This window comes from Aythya marila, assembly GCF_965140915.1.
Source record: "Aythya marila genome assembly, chromosome: Z".
Taxonomy (NCBI): domain Eukaryota; kingdom Metazoa; phylum Chordata; class Aves; order Anseriformes; family Anatidae; genus Aythya; species Aythya marila.
This window is the reverse complement of record NC_139080.1, coordinates 16,200,585-16,227,199: the sequence shown is the minus strand read 5'-3', so window position 1 is coordinate 16,227,199 and position 26,615 is coordinate 16,200,585. Positions and strand designations below refer to the sequence as shown.

Here is a 26,615-nt window from a genome sequence, read left to right as displayed (position 1 = left end):
ACAATTATAGTCTTTAATAGTTTTTCCAAATTAATGTTATTTCATTTAAAATATTTTAAACCGATTACTGCTAATCTGGAACCAGTGATCAGCCCATTGTCAACTAAGAAATTAAATACCCTTTTTTACTGAGTGGTTGAAAATATTTTTTTTCCTTAATCTATACATTAAAAACAAAATATTACCATTTAGGGAAACATTTAATTAGGGAAACATTTAATAAAAAGCTGAATTTGTAAACACTGGTCTATTTTGTAGTATAGCTTTTTATTAACTCAGAGATATTATCTGTGAATGTAAAAATTGCCTTAATATCTAAGTGCAAAAATGTTTCTTACTAAAAATGCATGCAAGCTAGTAGCAGAGAAGTGGTCACTATGATTTAGTTTTGTACAGCAAAGAGCAGGAAGCCTGATTCAGGTGGTGGAAAATTCCAACCTTAGACATTGAAACAGCTGTTCCTGCCAAACCCCGAGGTTATACAACATAAATGAAAAAATAGTGAAATAATTATTATTAGTTTTTTATTTAGTAACTTTGGTATTAGCATTCATGAATTACAGAATTAGAATTGACATTAGCACCAGTGTTCTTTTTAAGTGGTTTCTATATTTTGGATAAACTGGTGAACAACATGAGTAACAGTACTGAAATTTGCACCCTCCATAATGATATTTTTTCAGCATCATCTTTAAGAAACAAAACAAAACAAAACAAAACAAAAACAAACACAAACACACACGCACACAAAATAAAGAAACTAAAAAGACCACCATTTGAGACTGGTTCTACAAGAGCTGACTGATTATTAAGAAAAAAAACAACAAACAAACAAACAAAAAACATTGGCATGCATTTGCAACAACAAAATGTTCAGACAAATCCAAGTTGAATTTACATTTTATTTATTTATTTATTTATTTATTTATTTATTTATTTTTCCCAGACATTTTCACCATGTCTTTTTTTCATTCTGCTAAGCCCTTTTTACCCAGATGAGGGCCAGTTCCTCTGGACCATCCCATGACAAATGTCTGAAATATACCTTGCCTATAACAAAGTCTATCACAATCTTATCAGTGACGTCCAATGTTAATTATTTAAAAAAAAATGCTGTTTGAGATGGCCTTGACTTCTTATCTGAATTCAGATGAAATCATGACTGTTTAAATTGTTGGGTCCTATTCTGGCTTTTATATGTAGGTTTATGGTTATATATGGTTATATATGGTTTATTTTATTGCACATATTTAATTGCTGTTCTATCACTGCAACTGCTTCATTCCTTCATGGTACTTCTTCTCAAGTGGTATTTTATGTACCACATTTCAACCTCTTACATATTTAGTAGAAGGCCTATTTCCTAAATTTCCATTTTATCATTTTTTTTCTTAAAGACATTGGTATTTTACTTACCATTTTAATTAACAGACTTTAAAAGGATCTCAGTCAAGAAATAAAACCAACAAGCTTTAGGTTTACATAAATAAATAAATAAAAGTAAAAAATATAATTTTATTGAAAGAACTTTGAGATTTATCACACCAACTGTGATAAAGAAAAGATCAAGATAGACAAGATCAGCATTTTTTTAATTTAGTATTTATTATAGTTATGCTAAAAAGTACAGTTTAGGACCAGGATCTGCTGCATACAGCCCTGCAAGAACTGTAGATGTTCAGATCTTTATGACTCTTTAATACTGTGCTTTTAATAGTGCTGCATGTAGCCTTATTTATTTATTTATTTTCCCAGCAAGTAGTTTATTTTCCTCAGTATAGTCTATGTAAATCTATAACTGCTAAGGAGTTTGGTATGGCTTTCAAAAAATAATGGTATCAAAAAAGATTGATATCAGCTAGAAGTAAAGCCCTTCAAAATGGGAGATGGAGAGGAAATGCTCTTCTGAGCATTTGTTAAAGCGCCAAAACAAAAACAACAAAATCTGATTTCCTCTTTATTCAGTGAAACCCATCAAAGATCAACAATATGACTCCTCTAATTCTTTTTTTTTTTTTCATACAGACATTGAAAACCTATTGCTTAACAGAATTTACATCACAGAAGTTTCATTTGTAAAGAGAGAAAACTTCACAAATATGAAAACTTTTAACTTATATAGAGAAACAAATGTAAAAGTAGAGAGACCTTTAATCTGTAAATTATTATATTACTAAATACATGATACTTTTGTTATCTGCAGTTAAAGAATGGTTAGCTTATTTCCTATTACCAGCTATTATAGCTCATAAGTGTCTAGACAACACATTTGAAAAGATGAAAAATAAGATCAGTATGGCTTTTAAGATGGCAAGAGAGCAGGCTCTCTTAAGAGAGCAAGCTGTATATCTCTGAGAACAAAAGAAAATTTCAACAAAGCTTGCACGAGTGAGAGACACAGATATTGATATTTCATATGTAAGTTTTATATAGAAATTTTACCACTGGTTTAGATGGTTGCTTGTTTACAGAATTATTATTTTTGGTCCTGTATGTTATACACAATACTGGATAACTGCCTAATCTTATTAACGTCATCTCAGTTCTTCCTTCTTCACTTCATTTCTGAAATTATTCTCAGTTTCTTGTGGTAAACACTGTGTTTTTTCATGTATTCTGCATGCCTCCAAGCACAATTTGTTTTCCTGGGCAATGGATGATCAACAGCTATAAAACAGTTCTCATTTTATTCCTTTGGCAAGGAAAACAGAAAAATCTAACCAAGACTCCTCAGGCTTTTTGAACATGTTAAAGTGTCTGCTATTCTCTGGGAATGCCCCCTTTGGCTGTCTGTAATAATATGTATATAATAATCTGTAAAGCTACAGATATCAAAATTCTGTGAAGGAGCTGTCAGGTCTTCTAATCTCCAGAGAGAGTTGGAAGAGGTAGCTATGTATCAGAAGTACAGTACTCATGCAAATCTCATGAAGTTTCAACAAAGGTGAAGTGGAAGTTTGTTCACCTGTTCTGGGGCACTCCCAAATATAAACACAGTCTGAGTGATGAGTAGATGGAGAATATCCTTCAGGAGAAGAAATTCAGGGTACTGATTGGTGAAAAGCTCAATGTGATCTAGCAATGTGCATTTGCAGCCCTGAAAGGCACCTGTATCCTGGTCTGCATTAAAAGAAGCATGACCTTGAGGGAGGTTAACGGAGGTGATGCTCCTCCTCTGCTCTGCACTTGTGAGACCCCCACATGGAGTCCTGCATTAAGCTCTGTGGTCTCCAGCACAAGAAGGACCTGGAAGTATTAGAACGAGACCAGAGGAGGGCCAGGAGGATGATCAGAGGGCTGGAGCACCTCTCGTAAGAAGACCAGCTGAGGGAGCTGGGAAGAGAAAGCTCCATGGAGACCTTAGAGCAGCCTTCCAGTACATAAAGGGGTCCTAGAGGAAAGCTGGGGAGGAACTCTTTGTCAGAGAGTGCAGCGATAGTAGAATGATTAATGGCTTTAAACTGAAAGAGGGTAGGTTTTGATTAGATATAAGGAAGAAATTATTTATTCTGAGGGTGGTGAGGCATTGGAACATGTTGCTCGCGGAAGCTGTGGATGCCCCATCCCTGGATCAAGGCCAGGCTGGATGGGGCTTTGAGCAACCTGGTCCAGGGGGAAGTGTTCCTGTCCATAGCAGAGGTTTTGAAATCAGATGATATTTAAGGTCTCCTCCAACCTTAAAGATACTAACCTTCCATTCTATGATTCTATGATTCTGTGACTCAGGAATTCATCTTTTTTGAGCCATGTGGCTATGAACACAGGTTTGCAGTTTGCCAAATAAACAGAGGTCTTTTGAATTGAGGTGCTGCTGGTATAAACAAAAATTATGGGAATAAAAAGGATAAACAGGCATGTAACAAATACGTTTTTTTAAATCTCCTTAGGAAGCCAAACAGCTGATAAGATTATATGTGGTTGTATGTTAAAATCAACAAATCTGAAAAGAAAGAAATGGGGCCCTAGGAGTATTTTCATATATACTAAAACAGAGTGCCACCTTCTTGTGGTTGATAAGTCTTCATGCTCTGATCTTTCTAATCCTTCTGCCATGGACTGTAAAATAAAATTGACCTTTAGTCTCCTTGTAATTAGGTTAACTCCCAAGTTTGAGAACACAATCATGTTTAAAATAGTCAAATGTATTTCACATCACTGTGCTAAGTAATGCCTGGCAGAATCTCTGACATTTTATCTAAAAATTAATTTAGAAGGAACATTCCTTCTTGTGCACAGAGGATACATTACTAGACCACTCTTTCAGAGCCAGTAATCAGTGATTCCACTGTTCATATACAAACATATTTGTAATTTCAGCTGCTTGCTGGCTCAGTCATCTGTCTCTTTTCTTGCAGAATGATTCCTGGGGAAAACAGTACTCATACGCACTCTTCAAAGCCATGAGCCATATGCTCTGCATTGGTTATGGAGCTCGTGCCCCTGTCAGCATGTCCGACCTCTGGATAACCATGTTGAGTATGATAGTGGGGGCTACATGTTATGCCATGTTTGTTGGTCATGCTACTGCCCTCATTCAGTCTCTGGATTCTTCACGGCGACAATATCAAGAAAAGGTAACTCCTTTTTATGTACTTTTGTAAGTTTTGAAGTAGTATAAAAAAATGTTTTAAATGTGGAAAAGGGCTTACAAGTTTACAAAAAATGATCTAGTATCTGAATCCTTCTGTGAAGGTTATTGAACACAAAGGAATTCAGGAAATACCATGGGCTAATCGTATTCTTGTACTACACCATATCAGTACTTAGTCTAGGTAAGTTGAATGGTGGCCCTGAGGTTGGTCACTTAGATACGTCTATACAACTTCCTGTTATTCCTTTCCACTGCAGTTTAGGGATAAACTTCAACATCAAAATAATGGCCTTTGAATGAGGACCAGTCCCTCATCAATTAGTTATGTTTGGAATTACCTCAAGGAAATGCTAAAAGTAAGTCTTTGTTTGCATTGTAATGATGCTGTTTACTCTTTAATCCATGATCTATTTAGACCTCTCCAGGGTCTAAAAGGAACAGTAGTCATGGGATAGAAAAGTAGAGAGTGGAAGAAAAAGAGTTCTTTACAAAATAGGAAGAAAAAGAGCGTTCAATTCTTTGTTAGTTTCCTCATATATAAGACTAGAATTAAAAAGAAGTAAATAGGTACAGAGTCAGGAATGAGCACGAAGATGCACTAACTAGCACTGCCAGTTGTGCAATAAAAGACAGAGGCAAGTGTGAGTGAAGCTATGAAACCAGGTGATGAGGCTAGGAATGTCGTCATAAGGAAGAAAGAAGCAGAATCAGTACGGAGATCCCTCAGCAAGCGACAATAAGGATGTATAGAATTACTGAGATGCTTAAAAGAAACCAAAGTAAGATAGTATAGAAAATGGGGAACTGGAGAAGTTATGCCAGGAGAGAGGTCAGCTAAACAAAGCAGTGAAATCAGAGTGTTCAAATCAGCAAATAAGAAACATGGCCTGAGCAGTATTATTTGGCATGGGTCCATAAGAAAGTCCAGAAAGGCAAACTGAGCAGAAATTCTAGTGTAAGGTAATATAAACTAGGGTGAGAAACCTGGCAAAGAGTGAGTAAAGGAGAGGGTGACCCTGGCATGTGCTGAAGATGAAAAAGAATGGGCTGAGTTTGCTGGGTGAGAAAAATGGAAAAGTCCAAAAAAGATCTGTGAGTAGAATGGAGTAGGGTGTTTTCTCTATAGGCACGGAAAGAGAAAAGAAGGTCAGTGTATGGTAGAAGAGTTTACATTCAGTTTTGTTCAGTTCAAGCTGCAACAAGACAACAGAGCCAATATATCAGAGACAGGCAGAGATAAAGGATGTGCTAAAAGTCCAGTAATAGAAAAATTATTTGGTGGCTAATACATTAATTTCACAGCAGTTTAAAACAGAAGTTTGCAAGCAAGAAATCCCAGTGTTACCTTGAAATAGCAGTGAAGACAGCAGGTTTAGAAGGAGAGGATGAGTGAGCATGACAAATCTAAAAACTTCAGTACTGTCAGTGGATGCATGAAATTCCCTTTTCCATTTCAGTCACAGGGCTTTTCCTGGTTTAACCCACACTAACTGTCTTGTTGGTGCTCGCCATGATCTCTTCTGCCTGCTGAAAGGGAAGCAATTTATCAAAATGAGACATTTATAGGAACCCATGGGACAGACGTATCTTAACAATAGGCATAATAGGAAGGTTAAAGAAGAAAATTCCATGCCTATTATAACTGCAGTTTCATTAGAGGTTAGTAGATACACATATATACATGTACACAGATATATCAAACCAGCAGAAATGTCGCCATTCACCTGGAACCTCATCATAATCGTTATACTCAGGCCTTCTGGATGAAGCATGATATCACAATGTTCTGAGCTACAGAAATACAGAGCATGTGTAAAAGTATTCATAATTTAAAATATGTTAAATAAACCCAGACTGCAGTCTTTATTAAACATTAGCATAGAAACACATGGTATTTTTCACTCCCATAGTTCTGGACATTTTCATTCTTTTTCATTTTTTTCATGCTTATTTGTATCCTGACAGCAGAGGCACGAGTCTGACATGGCATAGAAAATAAGGAATGAAAGAAGTGAGACAGAAATTGTATATTTATATGCTTTAGAAAGCATTTCTCTGTCTTTTTGCAACCATTTGTATGCCAATTATTACATGTTAGAGTTAAATGATGCCTTAACTAAAGAACTTTTCCTCTGACTTCTCAGGCACTGAAATCATATGTGTATCATCAGCTATAACAAATATGCTGACATGATTGTATGTTCTTGTCTATTGCTTTATCATAGTTTAATAAAACATATTTTGAAATAAATATTTGATTATAGCCTAAGAATTATAAAACTAGTACTAAAGTAAATACTATATATATATATATATATATTTTTTTTTTTTTACTTTGTTCTAGATAAATAGGTATTTCAAGGACTAGTTTGTGCTATCTGTTTTGTCAGCATATTTTTTAAATTACAGGCAGATAAAAATAGCTTACATTTCATTTAACTGAGACTCAAGAAAAAGGTAAATCAAATCTCTAGCCACATTTTAGGGTTTTAATAAATATACTGTAATATCTACTTTTACCTAGTGTATTACTCCTTTTTCTTGGACTTCAAAAGTTGGAAAAAACATAAGAGAAAGTGACTTATTCATATTTTTTTGTGTGTATGTTGAAATGATAAAATAATATTTTTATTAGTTTTACATATGTAGGATTGTGTGTTTCTAGTCCCCATTGTTTCTTTTTTAAGAGATACTGAAAGTAATGGAATTACCACAAGTTGCTAGGCAACATAGAATGATAACAGATATGACAAAAGAGCTTGTTCTTAGGTCTGAGTAACATCATGCTAGAATATCCTGTCCTCTAGCTAAAATGACATGAGATCCAACATTTGAACCAACTAGTGGAAGGAGAGTTCTGGTCGTTCTTACACTGAAAGCAGCTAGAGGTGACAGATTTGCTGAGATCACCTTATCTTCCTCATTCAGATCCTTCCAAAGGTCAGGGCATGCAAAACTAGAACAGACATAATTCATAATGGAAGAAAAAAACACAGGAAGACAAGAGAGAGTTTTCATTAAGCCAAATATGTCAAACACTATCTAAGAGCACCTGCTAAGAACTTGACCTGTGCCAAGCACTGCATGCTGAGAGAAATCAAAGTATGGTGAAGCAAATATTGCTCCACATGTTTATTGTTGTGAGCCAAAGACATAGTTTATCAGAGGAAATTGAAAGTGATTATTAGCTACCAAATGTAGAAGGTGGAAGATGAAATCACATACCAAGAATTGCTACCAAAAGAAAAAAAAAAAAAAAAGGCTACATTGGTACATTCTGGTCAATTTGAGGAACAACTTCAGAGATTCTTCTGCTGAAATGAATGGAACTGTTCTCAGAAAAAAAAATTACCTCTCAGAGTGCATATGTAAGTCAGAACTTGATTTCAATGACTGAAGTACCAAGGCATGTCAGAGGAGAAAGACGTCCAAGCCACGTATGCTACACCTGTATTTTCTTATTCTCTTTTCAATAAGAAAATCTGACAAATCATTCTACCTTACGAAAGGACAGATTAAATCAATGTTATCATAGCACTTTCCCTTCCCAGTCTTTGGTGTGTGCTAGAGATGAATGCAGTAGTAAACAGAAATCATATTTTAAGTAACAAGTCATTTGAAATTTTCTAAAATCTCTGAATTCACCATATCTAAAAGATGTTTGCCTCTGCTAAGGCCATAAAAATATCATAGCAAATAATAATAATAATAATAATAAAAAGTCTCTCTCAATATACTGAATGCTGTCCTAATCTTGAGAAGATATGTTAAATCATTATTACAGATATGAAAAATTTCTGAGCTTGACATTGACTTCAAATACCCCAAAGGACATCTTCTAACCCTATACTCTACTTGTATCTTATCTCTTAATTTATGGTCTTTTAGCAATTTCGGTAAAATCAGTCTAGTTCAAAGAGAGAAAAGGACCTAAAAGTACTTTCTAGAGAGAAAAAGCAGTAATTGCATATAAAGATCATTTAAAAGGAACTTGCTAATTAGTTTTGGGTGTTGTTATATGGACATGATTATATAGGCATCACAATCATGATTTGAAGCACAGATTTCTCATTTTTCATTTTCTTTTTAGGTATCCATATAAATGTTTACAAATGAATAACAGGGTTAGTACAGGAGGACAGCTTTAGATTGTGCAGCATCATGCCTTTCACCAGCTCTATGAGTCTGCCTGTCACTGCACCAGTTTGGATATCTAAATTCTTGGTGAAGTGCATGGAGAGAGACACACCTGATGTGTACTTTAAAGAGTGGCAAGCTCTTGGGCTGGTTGGTGGCATCAGTGGCTGAGGTGTACCTCCAATTTTCCCCTTCTGCAGCCCATACTCAAACACCTTGTGCCATGACACATCTGAGCTCCTTCCTCCAAAAGCAAGGAAGAGGGACTACCTTTCCTGCCTGAGGCAACCAGCAGAACAGATGATGCTGACTCCCCTGCTCAAGCAGTAGCAGGAGCAGAGGACAGTGCTGGAAAGGTGAAGGCAGTTTCAGAGCTGACCCATGCCTGAGCGCTTCAAACAGAAGTGTGTCCCTGCTGCCCACTCCAGGCTTCTTGTGCCTGAGAAGCAGCAGGTGGAAAGAAATGTAAAAGGAGTGTCCTCACCTCACCTCAGCAGCTCAAACCACATTGCTTTGCAGAGAGGAATGGAAAATTTGTTGCACCCAGAGGTTGAAGGCAAATGGCTTTGACTCCCTGGGGAATAACATGCTTAGATCCTCCACCTTTTCCAAGGGACATTTACAACTGGTTGTGAGAAAACCCACAGGCACTGCTGATAGCTGGGACAATATCTTTTCTCAGAAAAACAACATAAATGCTGGGGCAGAGTTGTGCTTCTTTCTCTGAGCAGTTACTGTAGTGCACAGGGCCGAAAGCAATGAACTGGCTGTACCATGGAGTAGATTAAGATTTGGTCACCCCTCACTCAGCTGGTGATGCCTCTGCATTTTCTTATGAGGAAAAGAAGACATATTTTCCACTTTTTCTAAAGCGTTAAGCATGTTGTAGTTAAACTCAAGGTGGAATAAGGCATGTTCTTAGTATGCTCATTAATAAAGCTAGGAGACTTTTCTGTAAAACCTTCGACATCTGTAGATATCCCCCTTAAAGATTACTGCAGAAAATTTCAGATTTCTGATGGACTTCAGGAAATGGTACTGGTATTAGGTGGTGCAAACACATAGGACAGAATGAGCTACAGCAAGCAGAGGACCACATCACTGTTTTACTGGGTTTGTACCAGCTTCTGGTATATGTTCAATTAAACTAAATATACATATACAATCTTTTTTGTCAGCTTTACTGGCTGTCTTTGCTGTAGTCCACAGGTAGATGAGGTACTGAAACAGTTAATGCAGAATTTCTGATACATACTATATATACCATTCATGAATAAAAATCTTTGAATTTCTAGGCACCCAGTGAAACAGGAAGTACCAGGGTTTTACCATCTAATTCTTGGGTCCGATCTGATCACCAAAGTTTGTCATGAAATACTGATCTGCAAGTTCAGTAGTTTTTCATGGTGAACACATTATATTTTTTTTTATTTCCAAAAAAAAAAAAAAAAAAAAAAAAAAAAGGCTTTTCTGATGCTGATGCTGCTAGTGGTTTTTAGAAAACTTGAAAATAGGGTAACACAAAAATGTTCTGTGATTGGTCTCAGTTCCTTCTCTTTACTTAACAATAGCACATTTTCACTTATACAGTATAATTTTAACAATAGGTAATGTCATGTTCAGATTACAGGAGCAGGTGAGCCATTTTGCAGATTAATTTTATCTATTCTGTGCAGTTGTGCTACACTAACGTAAGAGTTACTTATTTTGGAAAAGGGTGGATGGTTCACTTCCTGCTGAGGTAACATCTACTCACAATAAAAATAAAAAAGAAGAAACTAAAGTGAAATCTTGTCACTGAATATCAGTCCATAGTTTGCAATTTTTATAAAAACCTCATTAACTTGCAGTGATTTATATCCTATTCAGCTCTGCCACAGAGCAATATTTTAAATAGTGAACCATTTTTGAAGTGTATTATGAGTGATTGGGTACAAGAGTTGCTAAATTTTCCTACAGTCTCGGACCTTCAGGACCTAGTATTGACTGTGAAAAAAGCATTATAGTCATTACAGTACTGAGAAGCAGAAAATGTATTTTTTCTCTAAATATTAAGGAATAAATGAAAGTCATTTCTTAAGCCAGTATCTGTGGTTTAATTCTGGTAGTTATAAGTATTGATTTTATTATTTTATTTCAAAGGCCAGGGGATCTTATAGTTAGAAAAGGGTCTGAAAGTCTTGACTTTTGGATTATTTCTGACTCATTTTATCATCTTTTGCTGTTTTTGCAAGCATCAAATGACAAGCTGCTAAACAGATACAGTATTCCTGTCTTCTGTGATACTTGCAGAAGGTGCTGAGATTTCTTAGTGTAGAGGGTTATTAAAAGATATTTGCTATATTTTAAATATCTAAATATCTAAAAGATATTCTGCTATAGCGCAGAATTGCAAAATAATCTGAAAGAGAAGAAACATAAGGGTGCAGTTCAGAAAAAAATATCGAGATGGTTTCAAAGAGTGCAACTGTAATTCTAAACAACATGCTTGTACTTATAAATGTGTTAATTCTTTTACTTGTGTGCATTCTTTTAAATATCTTGATGCATAATTACATCATCATGAATTCAACCCTCTAACATCTAAAGGAAGGTGTAAATGCAACCTCTAGAGCTCAACTGCTAGTGTGGACTGCACAGAGAGAGACTTATTTGTTGAATGTGAAAATATTTGTCACATCAGGATAGGGCATTTATTAGCATCATTAGCTCGCTCTTTCTGTTCATTTTATTATTTTTCATTTCTTATAATTACATGAATTTTTTCATAGTTGTGATATTTATTTTGGCCTTGATCTTACCTGCTTTTGAACTGCAAAACAATAGTTTTCTCGTATTATTACGAGAAAACAGGACAAAAACAATTCCCTCTCTCTCCCTAAACAAAAATCAGAAGATACTCACCTTAAACAATACAGCAATGACAAAATTATTATGTTGTGTATTTTCATGTGCAACTGACTAGGGTAAGACTTCAGGAGAAGAATAAAAATCAGAATACTCTTACCAGACTGCTGTCCTGTTTTGTTCTGGTACTTTGTTATTGTGGTTCAGTTTCTTGTTACAGTCAGTCTTGTTCAGGTAATTGTTTTGGTTATTTTTGCCTTGTATCTTTAAAAAGGCAACTGATTCCTCCTAGTAGCATGTCCCATGCAAGCCAAGTGCTATCCATCCGGCTGCAACGTACCTGTGCCAAGCTATAATAGACTCCCGCTGCTTCTAAAATGACAGACATGAATTCCTTTGATTTATTGCTGTGTTGTGGGTAATTTACCTATAAAGTGTTCTGCTGCCTTGCATTATAGATTAGGTTTCTAACAGCTTTCCATATGAAAACTCAGGCAAGCTCATTACAATTTAAGCCATCCTCATGACAACTATATAAAATTAACTGTGAAGGTGTGCAGTTACTCTAAATCTGGATTTTACAAACATCCTTTTTTTTTTTTTTTTCCCCACAGCAATTATCATAGCTTTTATTTATATATATATATATATATATATATGTATATATTCTTTTTACTTTTAAAAGGAAAAAAGAAATGAACTAATTTATCTTTTTCAAAGTCTCTGTTAGAATGTAACACAAATTACCTTTTAACAAGAGACAACTCTGCGATTCACACAGGGGAGATGTAACTAGCAACAATTATCTCAATAACACTAGTTTGATCGTGTTTGTGTCCTGCACGTGCAGAAGGAAATAGTACTCAATATTAATTGTAATTAAAAAAATAATAATTAAAAATTTATTTAAAAAATTAAAATTAAAATTTATTAAAATTAATTAAAATTATTAATTAAAAGTAATTAAAGCATGTCTTCCTTGAAAACATAGTTATTTCTATAACTAAGATGTACAGTATACATTTATAAAGGCCATGGGGTTCATGGAACAGCAGTAGGACTGAAACCTGTTCTCAGCAAAATAACATTTTAAACAGTCTTTTGCATTGTATTGTGTGCTAAATCATCATTTTTTCCAGGCAGTTAGTAACCTTGAAACAATACTGTAACACTAATTCAAGAAGTTTCTATTTGAAAAGAGACAAGTCTCTATTAAAATAGAAACTCATTAATAATATGAAAGTAAAATGTTTTTATCTCCGTGTTTTCATAAAATGCACTAGACTTACCCTTTACAGCAGATTTTTGCAAGCTAAATGCTAAATATTTATTAAAAGCACAATGAAAGCAGATCTCTTCATAAAAATCCCCAAAATACTAGCATTGTATAGTTTGGGGTTATAAAAATGTCATTTTCATGTAAACATCTGTAAAGTCTCATAGAAAAAATATTTATTTATGCACTGCTCTTTGTTATAGACAGAGCTGGCTGAATGTATTTCTTCACTGCAGAATTTGATGAACATGTAAAAATAATACTATAATCTTTCAGAAATAAAGCAAACATACAAATAAAAAAAACAACCATTGAACATTTTTAAAAGAAAAGTGAAGGCAACTGGTTCTCTGGTTGTTTTCTATTATACATTTGATAGTAGCTATCAAATACATATGTATATGTATAGGAGTCTGTTCTCTTAATTAAGACATTTCCCTACCCTTTATTTTTATTTTTTTTTAATTTATTTTTTAATATATGTCTTTCTTTTCTTCTGATTTACAGAGAACATAAGTAAGAGGAGGGTGATCACATGCAGAAAAGTCTTTATTGATGCAGAGTATCAGGAGTTTTTCAGCCCTCCTTTGGGCAGCATCAGAAGATAAACATGGGCTAAACTCCTGAGGAGATATCTGACGAAATAAACTTCTCAGCCAGGAGTACCAACACTACCAGAGACAGTCCAAAATGCTGACATGAAGGCAAATCAAGCCAGAGAACAGGAACTGAACTCTGATCACTGTAACAGAAGTAGTAGGAAGGCATCTTTCACTTTTACCTATGGCATGATGAGAAGTTAAAAAAAAAAAAAAAAAAAAAAAGGAACAGAAAGCAGCAGGAGCCAAAGGGGCCGTGGAGCCAAAGGGGTGGGGTTATGAGGAGGCAGAAGAACAGAACAGGAGTGCACAGGGAGAGAGTCTTTTGATGTATTTTAAGGAGGAACTGTGATAAGCATAGGAGACTATAGTGTAGGATTTATTGATGGGCATACTTCATCTGCTGAATAAAGCCTCAAATCAGACAGTACCTTCTCTGGAATAAATTCAGAAAGCATTTGTCATGTTGTCCATTTTCTTGGTCAAAGAGACAGAGATGAGACTTTTATTTCCATCTGTGGTATCCCCACTTACTTTGAGTGCTAGCAGCTTCTGTAAGTGGATAGTGCAAATAAGATAACAGAAGAGATCCAAGGTGAGAATTATCAATGCAGTGGTCAGACTGACTTGACACCAGCAAACTCGGTCGTCAGGTGGTGAGATTCTGGGTTGCATATGCAGAAGAGATGTGATAGCAACTGATAGTCCCTGCTCCATCAAGTGGACCTGTAAAACAGAGAGCATTTACTGTTCAGACAGCATTACTGAACAAAAAAATTAATCTGCATGTAAGTAAAAGAATAACTATAAAAAGAGAAAAAGAGATTAAAAACTCTAATGGGGTATATTGGACCATTGATTTTAGAACAAAACTACAAAAATCAGTGAGTAATAGAATAAAAAACAATGGCACAATAAAACCACTACTGCATGTAACTTAACAAAAGAAAATATAATTCTTTACTACCAAAAAGTTGTGTTTTAAATTTTTATTTTCAAAATATTTAAGAACTCAGCTTCCTCCTCTGTAGAGTGATTCCCATGATTTAGGAAAAGATAGGGAAGAACAGTGTGAGCTGGCCACTGTAAGCTCAGTCAATCACTGCCAGAGCCAGAAATGATTTAGGACAGCAGGAAAACATCATCTTCTCTCCTACATCAAACCCAGGAGAAAAATTATTCAAAACATTCCCTTTCTTCCCCCACCCCCACTCCCCCTTTTTCTTTTTCCCCAAACCCAGTCTCTGCCTTCAGCAGAGAACATCTGTCCTCCTTTTCCTCAAAACCCTCAAGAAAAACTGTCTGATTTGTGGGGTTTAGAAAAGATAGAGCCCTGATGTAAACTGTCTGTCAGACTTGCTATGGCTGGAAAATAAAGCTTTCACTCTTCTGAAGGATCCTGTGCCACTTATGCCAATGAAGTGACAGCTTCCCAAGGGAGGGTGCAGTGGTGTAATTGCATAGAATGATGTGACAAAGCAGGAAAACTAATTAAAAAAAAAAAAAATTGAATAACAAAAGCATTGTTCTGTGCCACATCTATTAACATTAGGTGTATACCCCACTGCATGTGACATTTAAATATACGGTACAGTTATGAACAGAAGCAGGAATAGTCCTGTCACAGACTGAGAAAATGACTTTTCTTTCTATCCACAGTGACTGAAGGGAATTCCTCAGTAAAATGGCTTGGCTTTCTACTTAGCACCGTGGCTAAACGCTCCAAATCATTCAAAACAGATTTTAACTTAGTCATTTACATCACTTTATATGCAACTTTACTGAGTGGCACAGAAGACTACTGTGCTGGACATCAATTTGAGAAAATGTCAGTATCGAACATGAAATGTGGAAGGAAACAAAAGCTTATACTTGGTTTCGCTGCTCTAGCCCTTAAAATCCTTAGGCCACTACAGATTATTATTATATATGTTAATTATTTATAGCAAGATAACACTGAAACTTTAGCCTAAGTAATATTCTGTTTGTGTAGTTCTCAAGAATTAGAATCACGGAGCCCATTTAGTATTGTAATTTGTAATTCATTATCTATGTAGATTTAAAATATATCAATTTCATGTGAAGACTGTACAAAATAAAACTGTAGAAAACTTACATAAATAGAATGATAACTTCAGAGTTGATAATTCTTGCATTTTGTTAATGCTGCATTTGCTGAAAATAAGTCATGTCAGTGAACTTCGTGGCACAAGTAAAATAATTAAAATAAGTAAAAATAAAAACAATTTTAATACTATATATATGTATACAGGCATGCTTAGAAATCTAGTCAAACATCTCTAACACACTAATTTTCAGGTGACAACGTAGATTTTTTGTTCTCATGACTGCCTTTATCATGTCCTTAAAATATTCAAAGTTCTAGCTTTATTTTCACATTCTCTTAGAAACAAAATAGAAATTAAAAACTTTTTTTTTTTTTTTCTCTCTCTTTCACAACAGCTTGTTACCTGTATTTTTCAGACAGCCTGCATAATGCTTCCTTTACAGGAGATGCACTACCATTCTCTTCGGAAAGTTTTCCCACTATTTCGTGGCCATTGCATGAAACTTAGTGGTCTAGACCACAGAGTCACTTGAAGACTGAAAATGATATTTAGAGTAGTAGCTCAACATAACACTGGACTGAGATTATCAATCACACATATGAAACAAATAGCCTTGGAGTCTATCACACAGTGGTACTATAGCTTTTCTAACTATGACAAAAAAAAAAAAAAAAAAAAAAAAGGCCATCTTATTCTAGCCTAAAACCAAGCAAAAATCTGCTAAAATTTCTGATGTTGAAGATAGTTCTCTGAAAAATATTTAAGATGGTAAGAAATGTATATATATATATATATATATTTAATCTATCTTCTTGTAAGCCCATCTCACCCCTCCCCCCTTTAAAAAAATAAAAATAAAAAAATCCTTAGGTCTTTTTATAAGATATATAAGTTTTGTACCATAAACAATTCCATAGCTTATGTAAGCAATTCCATTCTTCATGTAATTTTTCAGAATTCTTTGTTAGCTTTTCAAAACTTCCACACTTTTTCATAGCCTCTTATAGATGTTTTGACCACATTTCATCAGTTCTCTGTATTGCACATGTTACAAAATGAGGGGAAAAAGAGTTATTTAACAGAATTTCCACTGTTTCTCTTTAGTAGTTAAGGCTTTTAAAATGTACTTTTGGATGAACCCAGCTATATTGAATAAAGCACTTTTCCTGAGTGTTTCTGTTAATATGATTAGCACAGAAATACAATGTGACAATTTCTTTCAGAGTTAGATCACCATAGAGATGTGGGAAGTAATCCAATATTATTAAGATTTTTTTCTTTGCCTTTATTGAGATTAAAGAATGTGACTTAGCCTGGTTGATGCACTGAACTATTTCTTCACAACCAGAAATATCCCAAGTATTGTTAGTTTATCTGCTTGAATAAAGTTATAAAACTTATTTTTTTTTTTTTTAAATCATGGAATGGTTTGACTGGGAAGGGACCTTAAAGATCACCCAGTTCCAACCCCCCTCCTATGGGCATGGACACCTCCCACCAGATCAAATTGCTCAAAGCCCCATCCAGCCTGGCCTTGAACATCTTCAGGGATGGGTCATCCACAGCCTCATCACACTCAGAGAAAAGAATGTCTTCCTAATGTCAGTTTATCCTCTTTTATTTTAAAGTCATTTTTCCTTGTCCTGTCATTCCACTCCCTGACGACAAAGACACAAAAGGTCCCTCCCCAGATCATCAAGTAATAGTATTTATTAATTGTGAGTTCAGAACAGAAGTTCAATGGTCTCCTCTAAGCTCCTGCAGGTTCTTAAAAACAAACAAACAAACAACAACAACAACAAAACACTCATTGCTGCAGATAGCACTTATTCAGGTGCTTATGTGTTAAATGAAGTGGATTAATTACAGCTCATGGCCCTGTGCAGTTTTCTTACCCAAGAGCAGAGTCTGCATAGCATGAATCTCTGGCTGAGTTTCCCATTGCCTAGCTTCTGCATAATTCGTTATAATGTATTGGAAAAGCAAAGTGAAATATGACTTCCTACATCTCTGTTTCTACCCCTATGAAGAAAAAGAGAAGTTTCTCACTCTTTTCCTAGTTTGATATGTGTTTATTATGTAGAAGAGACACAGAGATGCCCAGCATAGAAAAGCCATCTTCTCATCATGAAGACACTGCTGTGAAATGAGGGAAGATTAGTTTCAGGTCTCTGGTCAGAAGTCAAGAAAATCAGTACATCCTATAACTGAGCAACTGGACCATCTTTGTTCACCAAAGAATCTCTTTTGTCTCTCATTTTGGCTTTGTACAGACCTTCCCATACATGATAAACTTACTACCATGCAAATTTCTTTGAAATGCACCCATTTACATGCAAGTTCTTGCTGATGAATTGGCATTTTCCTGTAATTAATACAGAAAACTGGCAAGCCATAAGTCTTATCAGAGCCAGAACTTCCAGGATCAGCAGCTGTAATATGTCAGTGTTTCTGTCTTACTCATACTGGTGCTGCTAGGAACGCAGATGTTGGCACAACACCAAGCAGATGTAACAATTACGGTGCTAATAAAACATTATTTTTTTTCTTTTTATTACAGCTATTTAACAATAGATATAATGTAATATAATTTTGACCTAATTATTCCTTTTTCTGTATTCCTTTTCTTAATTACTGTTTCAAATTGCTTCTTGAAGTAACTGGATTTCATGTGTGCAAGATGCTAATCAATTAAGCATGCGGATTTAGCTGAATACATTGTAGCATGTGCTGAATTTAGCATTATGCAATGTTTCTGTATTGCAGGATCAATAGGGTGAGATGAAACATGTGCCATGGGAAACCATGTGTTCCTGAGATTCAAACCTAATAGGCATTGCTGGGAAAAAAAGTAAATCACACAAAAGTAGGTTATTGACACTTGACTTACCACCTTGTGGTCAGAGTCATCACCAAAGAGAGCTGCAGTGTGCATTCATTGGCTATATACAGGTTGCCTGGGCTGGCCCAAAGTTATGTTTGTGCCCAACACTGAACCGAAGGAGTGACGGAATAGAGATTAGCTGCTCTCACATCCTTGCTTCCCCTGAAGCCGTACTTCTGTCTCAGATCCCTTCACTCCAGGCACTTTTAAAATGTATATTCTTTTTTTTTTTTTTTTTTTTTTTTATCAGCACAGGTAAATGGAAAAGTTAAAAAAAATTAAAATCAAAAGATAAGGAAAATTGTATGAGATGACTGGGTAGGTATTAAATTTCACTTCAGAACTGGCAGCTTTGGAGGAGACCATTACGGCATATCTGATATTTTGAAATAAGCTGTCATCTGCACAGTATTTTTCTCATTAAAAAAGAAAATCATCGTACTTTAGACTTGATACAGTTTCACCTCTAGTAGCATAGAAAAGAGATGCTTTTCTTTTCATTCCTCAGGTCTTTGATAGTTGCTTCATCAAATCAGAGTTCTGTCATTGCCTCTGTGAAGAGAGGAACTGAGCTTGGTTTTCATGATCCTTCCCTCCCCCTTTTAAAACAGGAAAACATAGATTTGCACAAGATAATGAAAAGAGTAAGGAAACAAAACTTCTTCAGATAATTCACTATAAATTAATTTATTAAACAACATTCACTATAAATTAATTTAATTAAACAACAACAAAAAAGAACAACAACAAGAGATTCTTTGTTTTGCGGGACAGGTTTAATTTCTTTGTGTAAGTAAAATGACAGCTTAAAGCATTCTTGCAAGCAACAGTTCTCTTTGAGGGGTAATTAGTGACAGATAGTAAATAGATGATAGTTTTTTAGCCTAAACAAAATCACTTTGGTTCCCACCAATGTTAAAGAATTATAAAAGTGAACCTATCACACCATTCAGCAAGGAAACTTAATTTTTAGTTTGATCTACCATTGACTATAAACTAGGTTGTCGGTGTTTTTCTTTGTTTGTTTGTGTGTGTGTGTGTGTTTATTTTGTGTGTGTGTCTGTGTGTGTTTTCTGTGAAAATATCTGTATGCTGACCAGAATAGCAGTGTGGAAAGCAGAAGATAACTCTAGTTTCTTTGCTATTTCAGCCATTCAGGTGACTGTGATGGATGGATAAGTTTATTACTGTGCTTGTACCGAAATATAAGTAATGATTGATTTGCAGCATAAGCATCACTGTTTGGTATTTTTCTGAATACAGAAACCATTTTACAGACCATCTGTGCTTACTCATTTTTTGGTATTTGTAGTTTTTATCACAGATAATCATCATGGAAGTGACTGTTGAGGTTAGTGCTAACTTCAGATTTTACCTAGTATTCCGTTAGAGACAGTTCTTCTGTGCCTTGGCAGACAAATCTAAATTTCACTTGGCTCATGAAAAAAATGCAATTGTAGTCCAAAGAGAAATGGGAGATGTTTATGAAATGCAAGTCATTATTTCTGCAAATTTTGTTGGAAGAACAAAAGATGGACAGGGATCTGAGACTTGTCCCCATTTGAAACATGGAGATATTTCAACATTCAAAAGCTTCTTTACTTTTCTCCTATCTCACATTTTAATATTCACCTAATAATCCCAGACAAAGCTAGGATGAAAAGGTGAATGTGTAAAATGTGCAAACAATAAATTTAGTATTAGCCTTGAAAGTAGCATAACAATATTTATTGATTCCTGGTAGATTTTACAGTAGAGGAGGTAAGATCCCATGGCCAAGTGCAGGAAAACTGTCTGCAGTCATCTAATAAATATGAAGCAGGAACCTAAAGAGATGCTTTTTAGTTTTAGGACAGATCTGATGATCCCACTTCTACACAAATTAAAAACATTGTTGTGATATGGAAGGGAATAAGCACTGTAAATTGGAAGCGTGTAGTAGCAGGTAGTAAAGGTACTACTTTTAAATGCTGGCAAGACTGAAGTTGAGTCTAAACACTTCAGGAATTTCTGTTGAGAATACGTAACAGTTTACAAAGATATTTTTTAACCTTCCTCTTCTATTTGTTCTCCAGTAATCTAAAAGCTGTTCAGGTGCTCAACCAAGTACAGCAGATAAAAGCTTAGATGTTGTGTTTGTATAACAGTATCATGTAATAACAGGGAATACTTGTTAGCAAGGTATGATTCCCTTCCTATAGAAGAGAGCTGATGAGTGAACATTCTCCACTTTAATCTACCTCCTGGTAACTGAAGCTTAAGGCATTGGCACAGCTGAGACAATGCAACAGACCCAGAATATTATTGTTTGGTTCTCTAACTGTGGATCAAGGCATACACACAGTTGGTGAATGACTGTTGACAGCAAAAAGAAGATAATAACTGTGGAGACCCAACAGATGGGTTCATTACATAACATCGTTTGCACTATGAAATGGAAAAACTGCGTGTAACAGTATCCCTCGGTATTGATAGGACCTGACTGTACTGTCACTGTCAAACAGTGGATGGGCCAAAATTAGGAGTCCCCATCTTTTATAAGTAGGAATACTGGTTTTGTTTACTTTACACCACTGTGTGTCAGAATAATGTTTGCAGTTGGTGACAAACTAAGGAGTTGAAGGAGAGAAAAATATCAGGTCCTCAGAATAAATGTGACAAGAGAAAATTGAAAATCTTCTAAATATCCATTAATAAATATAAGGTATACAACTCTTCTAATTCATTTCCGATTAATCCATAACTTAATGCCTTTTATTATTATTTTAACATAGAAGCCACTTATAAAGTTAGACTGGAAGTTCTTGCAAAAGGAAAACAGCACATAGCCTATGATTATTTTGTAGGCTGTCTGTGATTATTCCATGTTATTCAGAAGATTTCTGGGAGAATCAAGCATCAGGAATTTTTTCAGACATCATTTTTATTTTTACATACTAAGATTATTCATGCGGCTCAGCTCTAGTGACTTGGAACAATTGAATATCTGGGTTAATAAATCATTTTAAAAGTTTGTAAACAATTTCCAATCAAATTTCTTTATAACTTCTTTACCGAAAGGGTTGTTAGGCATTGGAACAGGCTGCCCAGGGAAGTGGTTGAGTCACCATCCCTGGAGGTCTTTAAAAGACGTTTAGATGTAGAGCTTAGTGATATGGTTTAGTGGAGGACTTGTTGGTGTTAGGTCAGAGGCTGGACTCGATGATCTTGAGGTTTCTTCCAACCTAGAAATTCTGTGATTCTGTGATTCTCAAATGAAATGATTGAGTGAACCTAACGAATATATTACTTCCTGTGACAGTGAGATAGCTATCATAATGGAGGGGAAAGTGCCACATTACACATGAAATTACATTTTTTTTTCTGACATAGTTTGTAAATGCCATCTTATAGGTAATGTATAATAGAACATATAGCACTTAATTCAAACTCCTTATGAAGAATTTTAGCAAAGTGATACAAAAATATACAATTTCTTTATTCACAATAGTGTAGTTAAGTGGAAATTACATATTTTCCTTTTATGGTCTTTGCACAGACTCTTGCCAATCTTATTCTTTTAATCTTAAGAAACACACTTTGCTGAAAGATTTTTTTTAAGTGATGTTGCTCCCTTTAGATAAGGAGAAAAAGCATTTCCCCTTTATATTCATTCAGTGTACTCATTCATTAAACTTACAGTTATCCTTCTGCTGTAGATTGAAATCTCAACAAATTAAATATAGATATATTGCTTAAAAATTAATTGCCTGTGAATTTTAGGTCTGATGAAACTTCAGTCTATATTTTTTTTTAATGAAATCTTCGTTTAATGAAATCTTCATTCCTTTTTTTTAGGAATCTTCATCAATGTAATTTGAGTGTTAAGGTTCAACAGAATACCAAATTTAAGTATAGTAGACATTACAGATATTTCAGTGAATTTTAAAACATAATGTTAATTTGTTATGTTTCATTTTTAATTGAGAATTGAAGTTTACTGAACATTTCATAGTTTCTGCAATTCTATGATTGTTTGCTTTCCAAGTCCACTTACAGATTTAATAATTTTGAGAAAGGGGCTATAAAACCTCTCATGAAGTTAATATGGGAAAGCCACTCACTTGCTCTGTCTCTTTGCAAATTCTTTGTGGCTATTGTCCAGTTCTGTCTGTGTCCATACATGCCTATATCTCTAGAACTGTGTAATAATGCTGCTTGCTGGAAAAGGGTGTTTTTTAGTGTCCAACTGGCTTCCCACAAAACAAAATTTTCCACAAAAGAGATCAACCTCTTCACACTCCAAGAAAATTTTATCAATTTTCCTAAAAGTCGTCTTTTCCTTTTTCTAATAAATTAATATATATACATATATATATGTGTATATATATATATACATACATATATACATACATATATATAACTTCTTGTCTCCAATCATTTTGAATTTCTTTTTGGATAGCTGCAATATTAAAATGTATTTGCCTAAACCACCACTTCACATACCATGTACTGTATATGGGGATCCCTGTTGAACCTCCTCTCTTTTCCTGAAAAGTCATCTGCCTGCTACATCTCTTGTAGAAGCAAGGGGCCTAAAACTACATGGATAAGCAAGTTAATATCAAACTGAGACAATGTTAAGTGTTTAGATGTTCTGAATCAATTCTGTCCTGCTGCCTCATGAACTAGTTCATAAAGTCTTTCCTTCACTGGAAAAGTAAATGAAATTTTCTGTATATAGAAAATACAATCTTGTGTCCAGCAAAATGAAGGGTAATAGAAGAGGCAAAGCTCCTTAGTTCTTCCAGCTAAATTTTCAAGCACCTACAGCATCATAGCACAAAGAAAACGGATTGTGTCATCAATGCTGCATGCTTACATTTTGTGGAAATCATAGGAATTGCATATGAGTTCCTAAAGTGTAAAGACAGGGAACTTTCACAGGGATTAAAAATGTTGGAGAATTGTTTAATTAATTAATTGTTTAATTGTTTAATTAGCATTGTTTAACTGTGTGTTTGCAGAAATACTCTTCCAAAAAAAAGCTGTTTGAATTATATGCAAATACTTGGCAGTGTCTTTAGTCTTACTTGAAAATCTGTAAAGATGAGCTAGTGTTTGAAATGGCATACACTCTGACAGGTAAGATAACTGACAGCCATCTGAATCTTTATTCCAGTCAATAATAAAAGGTTAGACAGAAGAGAAATTTTATATTTGTGTTGCTTTATTAAAATTAAATCTTTAATATCTCAGACAGCTCAGTAGTTTAGTTCATTTTGTCAGTAGTTATTTGGTGAAGCTTTGGCACACTAACTTAATTTGCCTCATGTTGATTCAGAAAGAACATATTTATTGCCCTCCCAATGTAAAGCATCCATCTGCTTTTTCCACTAGGAATTTAAAACACAAATGTAAAATCCTCAACTAGAATTTGATAACTGAAGATTAATCAGTGCCTCTCTGTAGCATTTGCTTTCATCTTCTAATAAGCAAATTTATTAAATTTACTATTTCCAATTTAAAATTTTAAAAGAACATAGGAAAATGATTGAGCTAGAAGACAATTCTTTTATTATTTTTCTCTTGGATCAGATGCTATATATGTATGTATCACCAATAAAAAAGGTTCATATTTTAGAATCACCAAATTATTATTTTAAAACATAGAGTTATAAACATGTGTTACTGAACTAGAAGCCATTTCACCTATCACAGCTAATTTATCAGTGATAGTCATTTGGATCTACTCCAGGGTCAATGAAGAGAGAGATAAACATGACAAAGGTGAATATATTTCATCAGTGCAAGACATGAATTTTAGAATGAGATGAATTGTCCCTTCTTATCTCTTTCCAGTTACAATAGAAGAGGTCAAGGTAACTGTTTTGAATTAGACACTTGACTTCTAGAAAGTTGAACATAGGTATCTCACTAATAACAAATAGCTTCCCAATCTTTGTTGTCATTTCGCATTTTCAGCACTGTTTAGCACAGAAAGAGACCAATCTAAGTTTTGCAATTCTAATTTTCTGTTGAATGTCCTGTTTTGATGATAGGCAGATTCACTGTCTTTTGAATTGCTTGAAAGTAGAATTAGATGAAAATTTATAAAGAAAATCATCCAAGTATTAATATGTGTAAGAAGTCCTCAGGATATCTTCTGTGTGCCACCTGCTATGCAGACCATAACCTGTTATCTACACAAAACTAATTTGCTTTAGGTAATGTAGACCTCTTTCTGCTCTTGCAAGAAATGCTGTTTTAAGACCATTTCCTCTGCTTTCTCATGTACTGCTGCCATTCCTTCTCCCATTGAGGTTGTGGGCTCATCACAGAGTTTTACAAAGGTTAGGCTGGAACAAGTCTTTCAGAAAAACACCTAAAAGAATGGTGCTGTCACAAGGCTTGCATAGTACTTCAGGGAACGTTCCTCAAAGTGAGCTCAATGACGGCATAAAGATTAGAATGGTGTAAAGCTTCAGATGCTAGTAATACAGAAAAGTCAACAAACTTTACAGTATCAGTACAGTTTTGAGGGGAACCAGGTGATGAAGCTGATCACAAAGTGACTGCAAACAACCATCTGAAAGCACCATAGGCTTTTGGTGTTCTAGTAGATAACAAAGAAATGTGGGTGAGACTAAAATAATAGGTACAGTTTGAGTCATTAAAGGTGCAGAAAGATGCACTCAAGCTAGAATGAAAAAGTAGAGATCTAGTATGCTGACTTCTGAGCAAAAAGTAGAATAGAATACTTGGATGAGGTTGGGAAGAGATGTGATTCCCATCTATAAACACTCCGGGGAGAAATACCAAGGGAGAGCAGCTTTTGGAGTTGCTGCATAAATTTCTCCTAAGCATTCATTGATTTGCATTGTCTCTGCATACATTTAGACAGAAATTTAGGGGAACATATAAAATTGGTGTTTTTTTTTTTGGAACAATATTCTTAAAGAAATGATGGAGAGAGTAGTCCAACTATTTTTGAGATGGTTTGATTTGTTTATATAAGAAGCTAGATTAAGTGAGGTTTTGCAATGGCAAGGGAATAAATTCAATAACTCAGGGGACTTATTCTTCCTAATGCAGTTTAGAAGCCATGCAGAATTCTGATGGTTCTTCACTTGAAGTTCATTATTTAGAAAATCTTCATCTTTATCAAATTGCCTTCTCTCACCTTCCTGCTCCTTTCAAGTAAGTTAGATCTGCATGTTATCATGCTGCTTAGATTAATCTTTTATACATGTCAGGCAGTCATTTTCAAACAAATTTCAGAATACAAGTGAATTTATTGTATCCAGATTGTGGGACAGAACTTGCTTAATTCAGCAGAAGGATTTTACAAATGCTCTCTGATTTCCTTTTACAATTGTAATCATTTCATATTTTTTTTGTTTGTTTTGTTTTGTTCATTTTTTTCACAGTATTTTAAAAATAAAATTAATTTTCTGAAAGTATTTTAATAACATACTTCAAGGGTCAAAATTACATTTCTAGTGAAAACATTGAGACCTGAATAAAAAGGCATTAAACAGATGTAAATATAGGTTTCCTGGAGAAGGTTTTCCAGGAGAAGTAAGGCACAATTGCTGAAGCCAAAGTCATTTCACGAAGTACAAAAGGTGTATCATTCAACCAGGATTTTTTCAAGTGATGTTACAGGGACGTAGGTCACTTGGAGTTGTTGAGTGTTGATATTGTGGAAAAATCTGATATTTTCACTTATTGTTGAAAGGAACTGAAGTAGTTTGGGTGTGACCAGGTATAGATAAGTTCCAGGTCCAGGTAACAGATACGTAACTACATGCTTATTATCTCATGTAGCACTGAAAATGTCATTAGTTCAATAGTTTTTGACTGGTAATGTAATTAGCTGGTTGGTCACACTCAAAGAGGTGCGGTCAATGGCTCAGTGTCCAGGTGGAGATCAGTAATGAATGGTGTTCCTCAGGGATCAGTCTTGGGATTAGCATTGTTTAACGTCTTTGTTGGTGACAAGGATATAGAGTGCACCCTCAGCAAGTTCACCAATGACACCAAACTGTAGGGTGTGTCATCCTTTCCCTCCAACACACTGATGGTCCCTCCATCCAGAGGGACCTGGGCAACCTTGAGAGGTGGGCCTGTGGGAACCTCATGAGGTTCAACAAGGCCAACTGCAAGGTCCTGCATCTAGGCCAGGACAATCCCAAGAACCAATACAGGCTGGGTGGAAAATGGATAGAGA

At 34.9% G+C, this 26,615-nt stretch overlaps 1 protein-coding gene across 1 annotated transcript in view; it reads left to right on the top strand.

Moving 5' to 3' along the window:
* Window positions 1-26,615, top strand: part of HCN1 (hyperpolarization activated cyclic nucleotide gated potassium channel 1) — a gene marked incomplete at its 3' end in the record, with an annotated part of 206,757 nt that overhangs the window by 131,837 nt on the left and 48,305 nt on the right. The window contains exon 4 of the mRNA XM_082784316.1: window positions 4,356-4,574. Coding sequence (XP_082640442.1) covers window positions 4,356-4,574 — 219 coding nt within the window. The remainder of the gene's footprint in view (window positions 1-4,355; window positions 4,575-26,615) is intronic.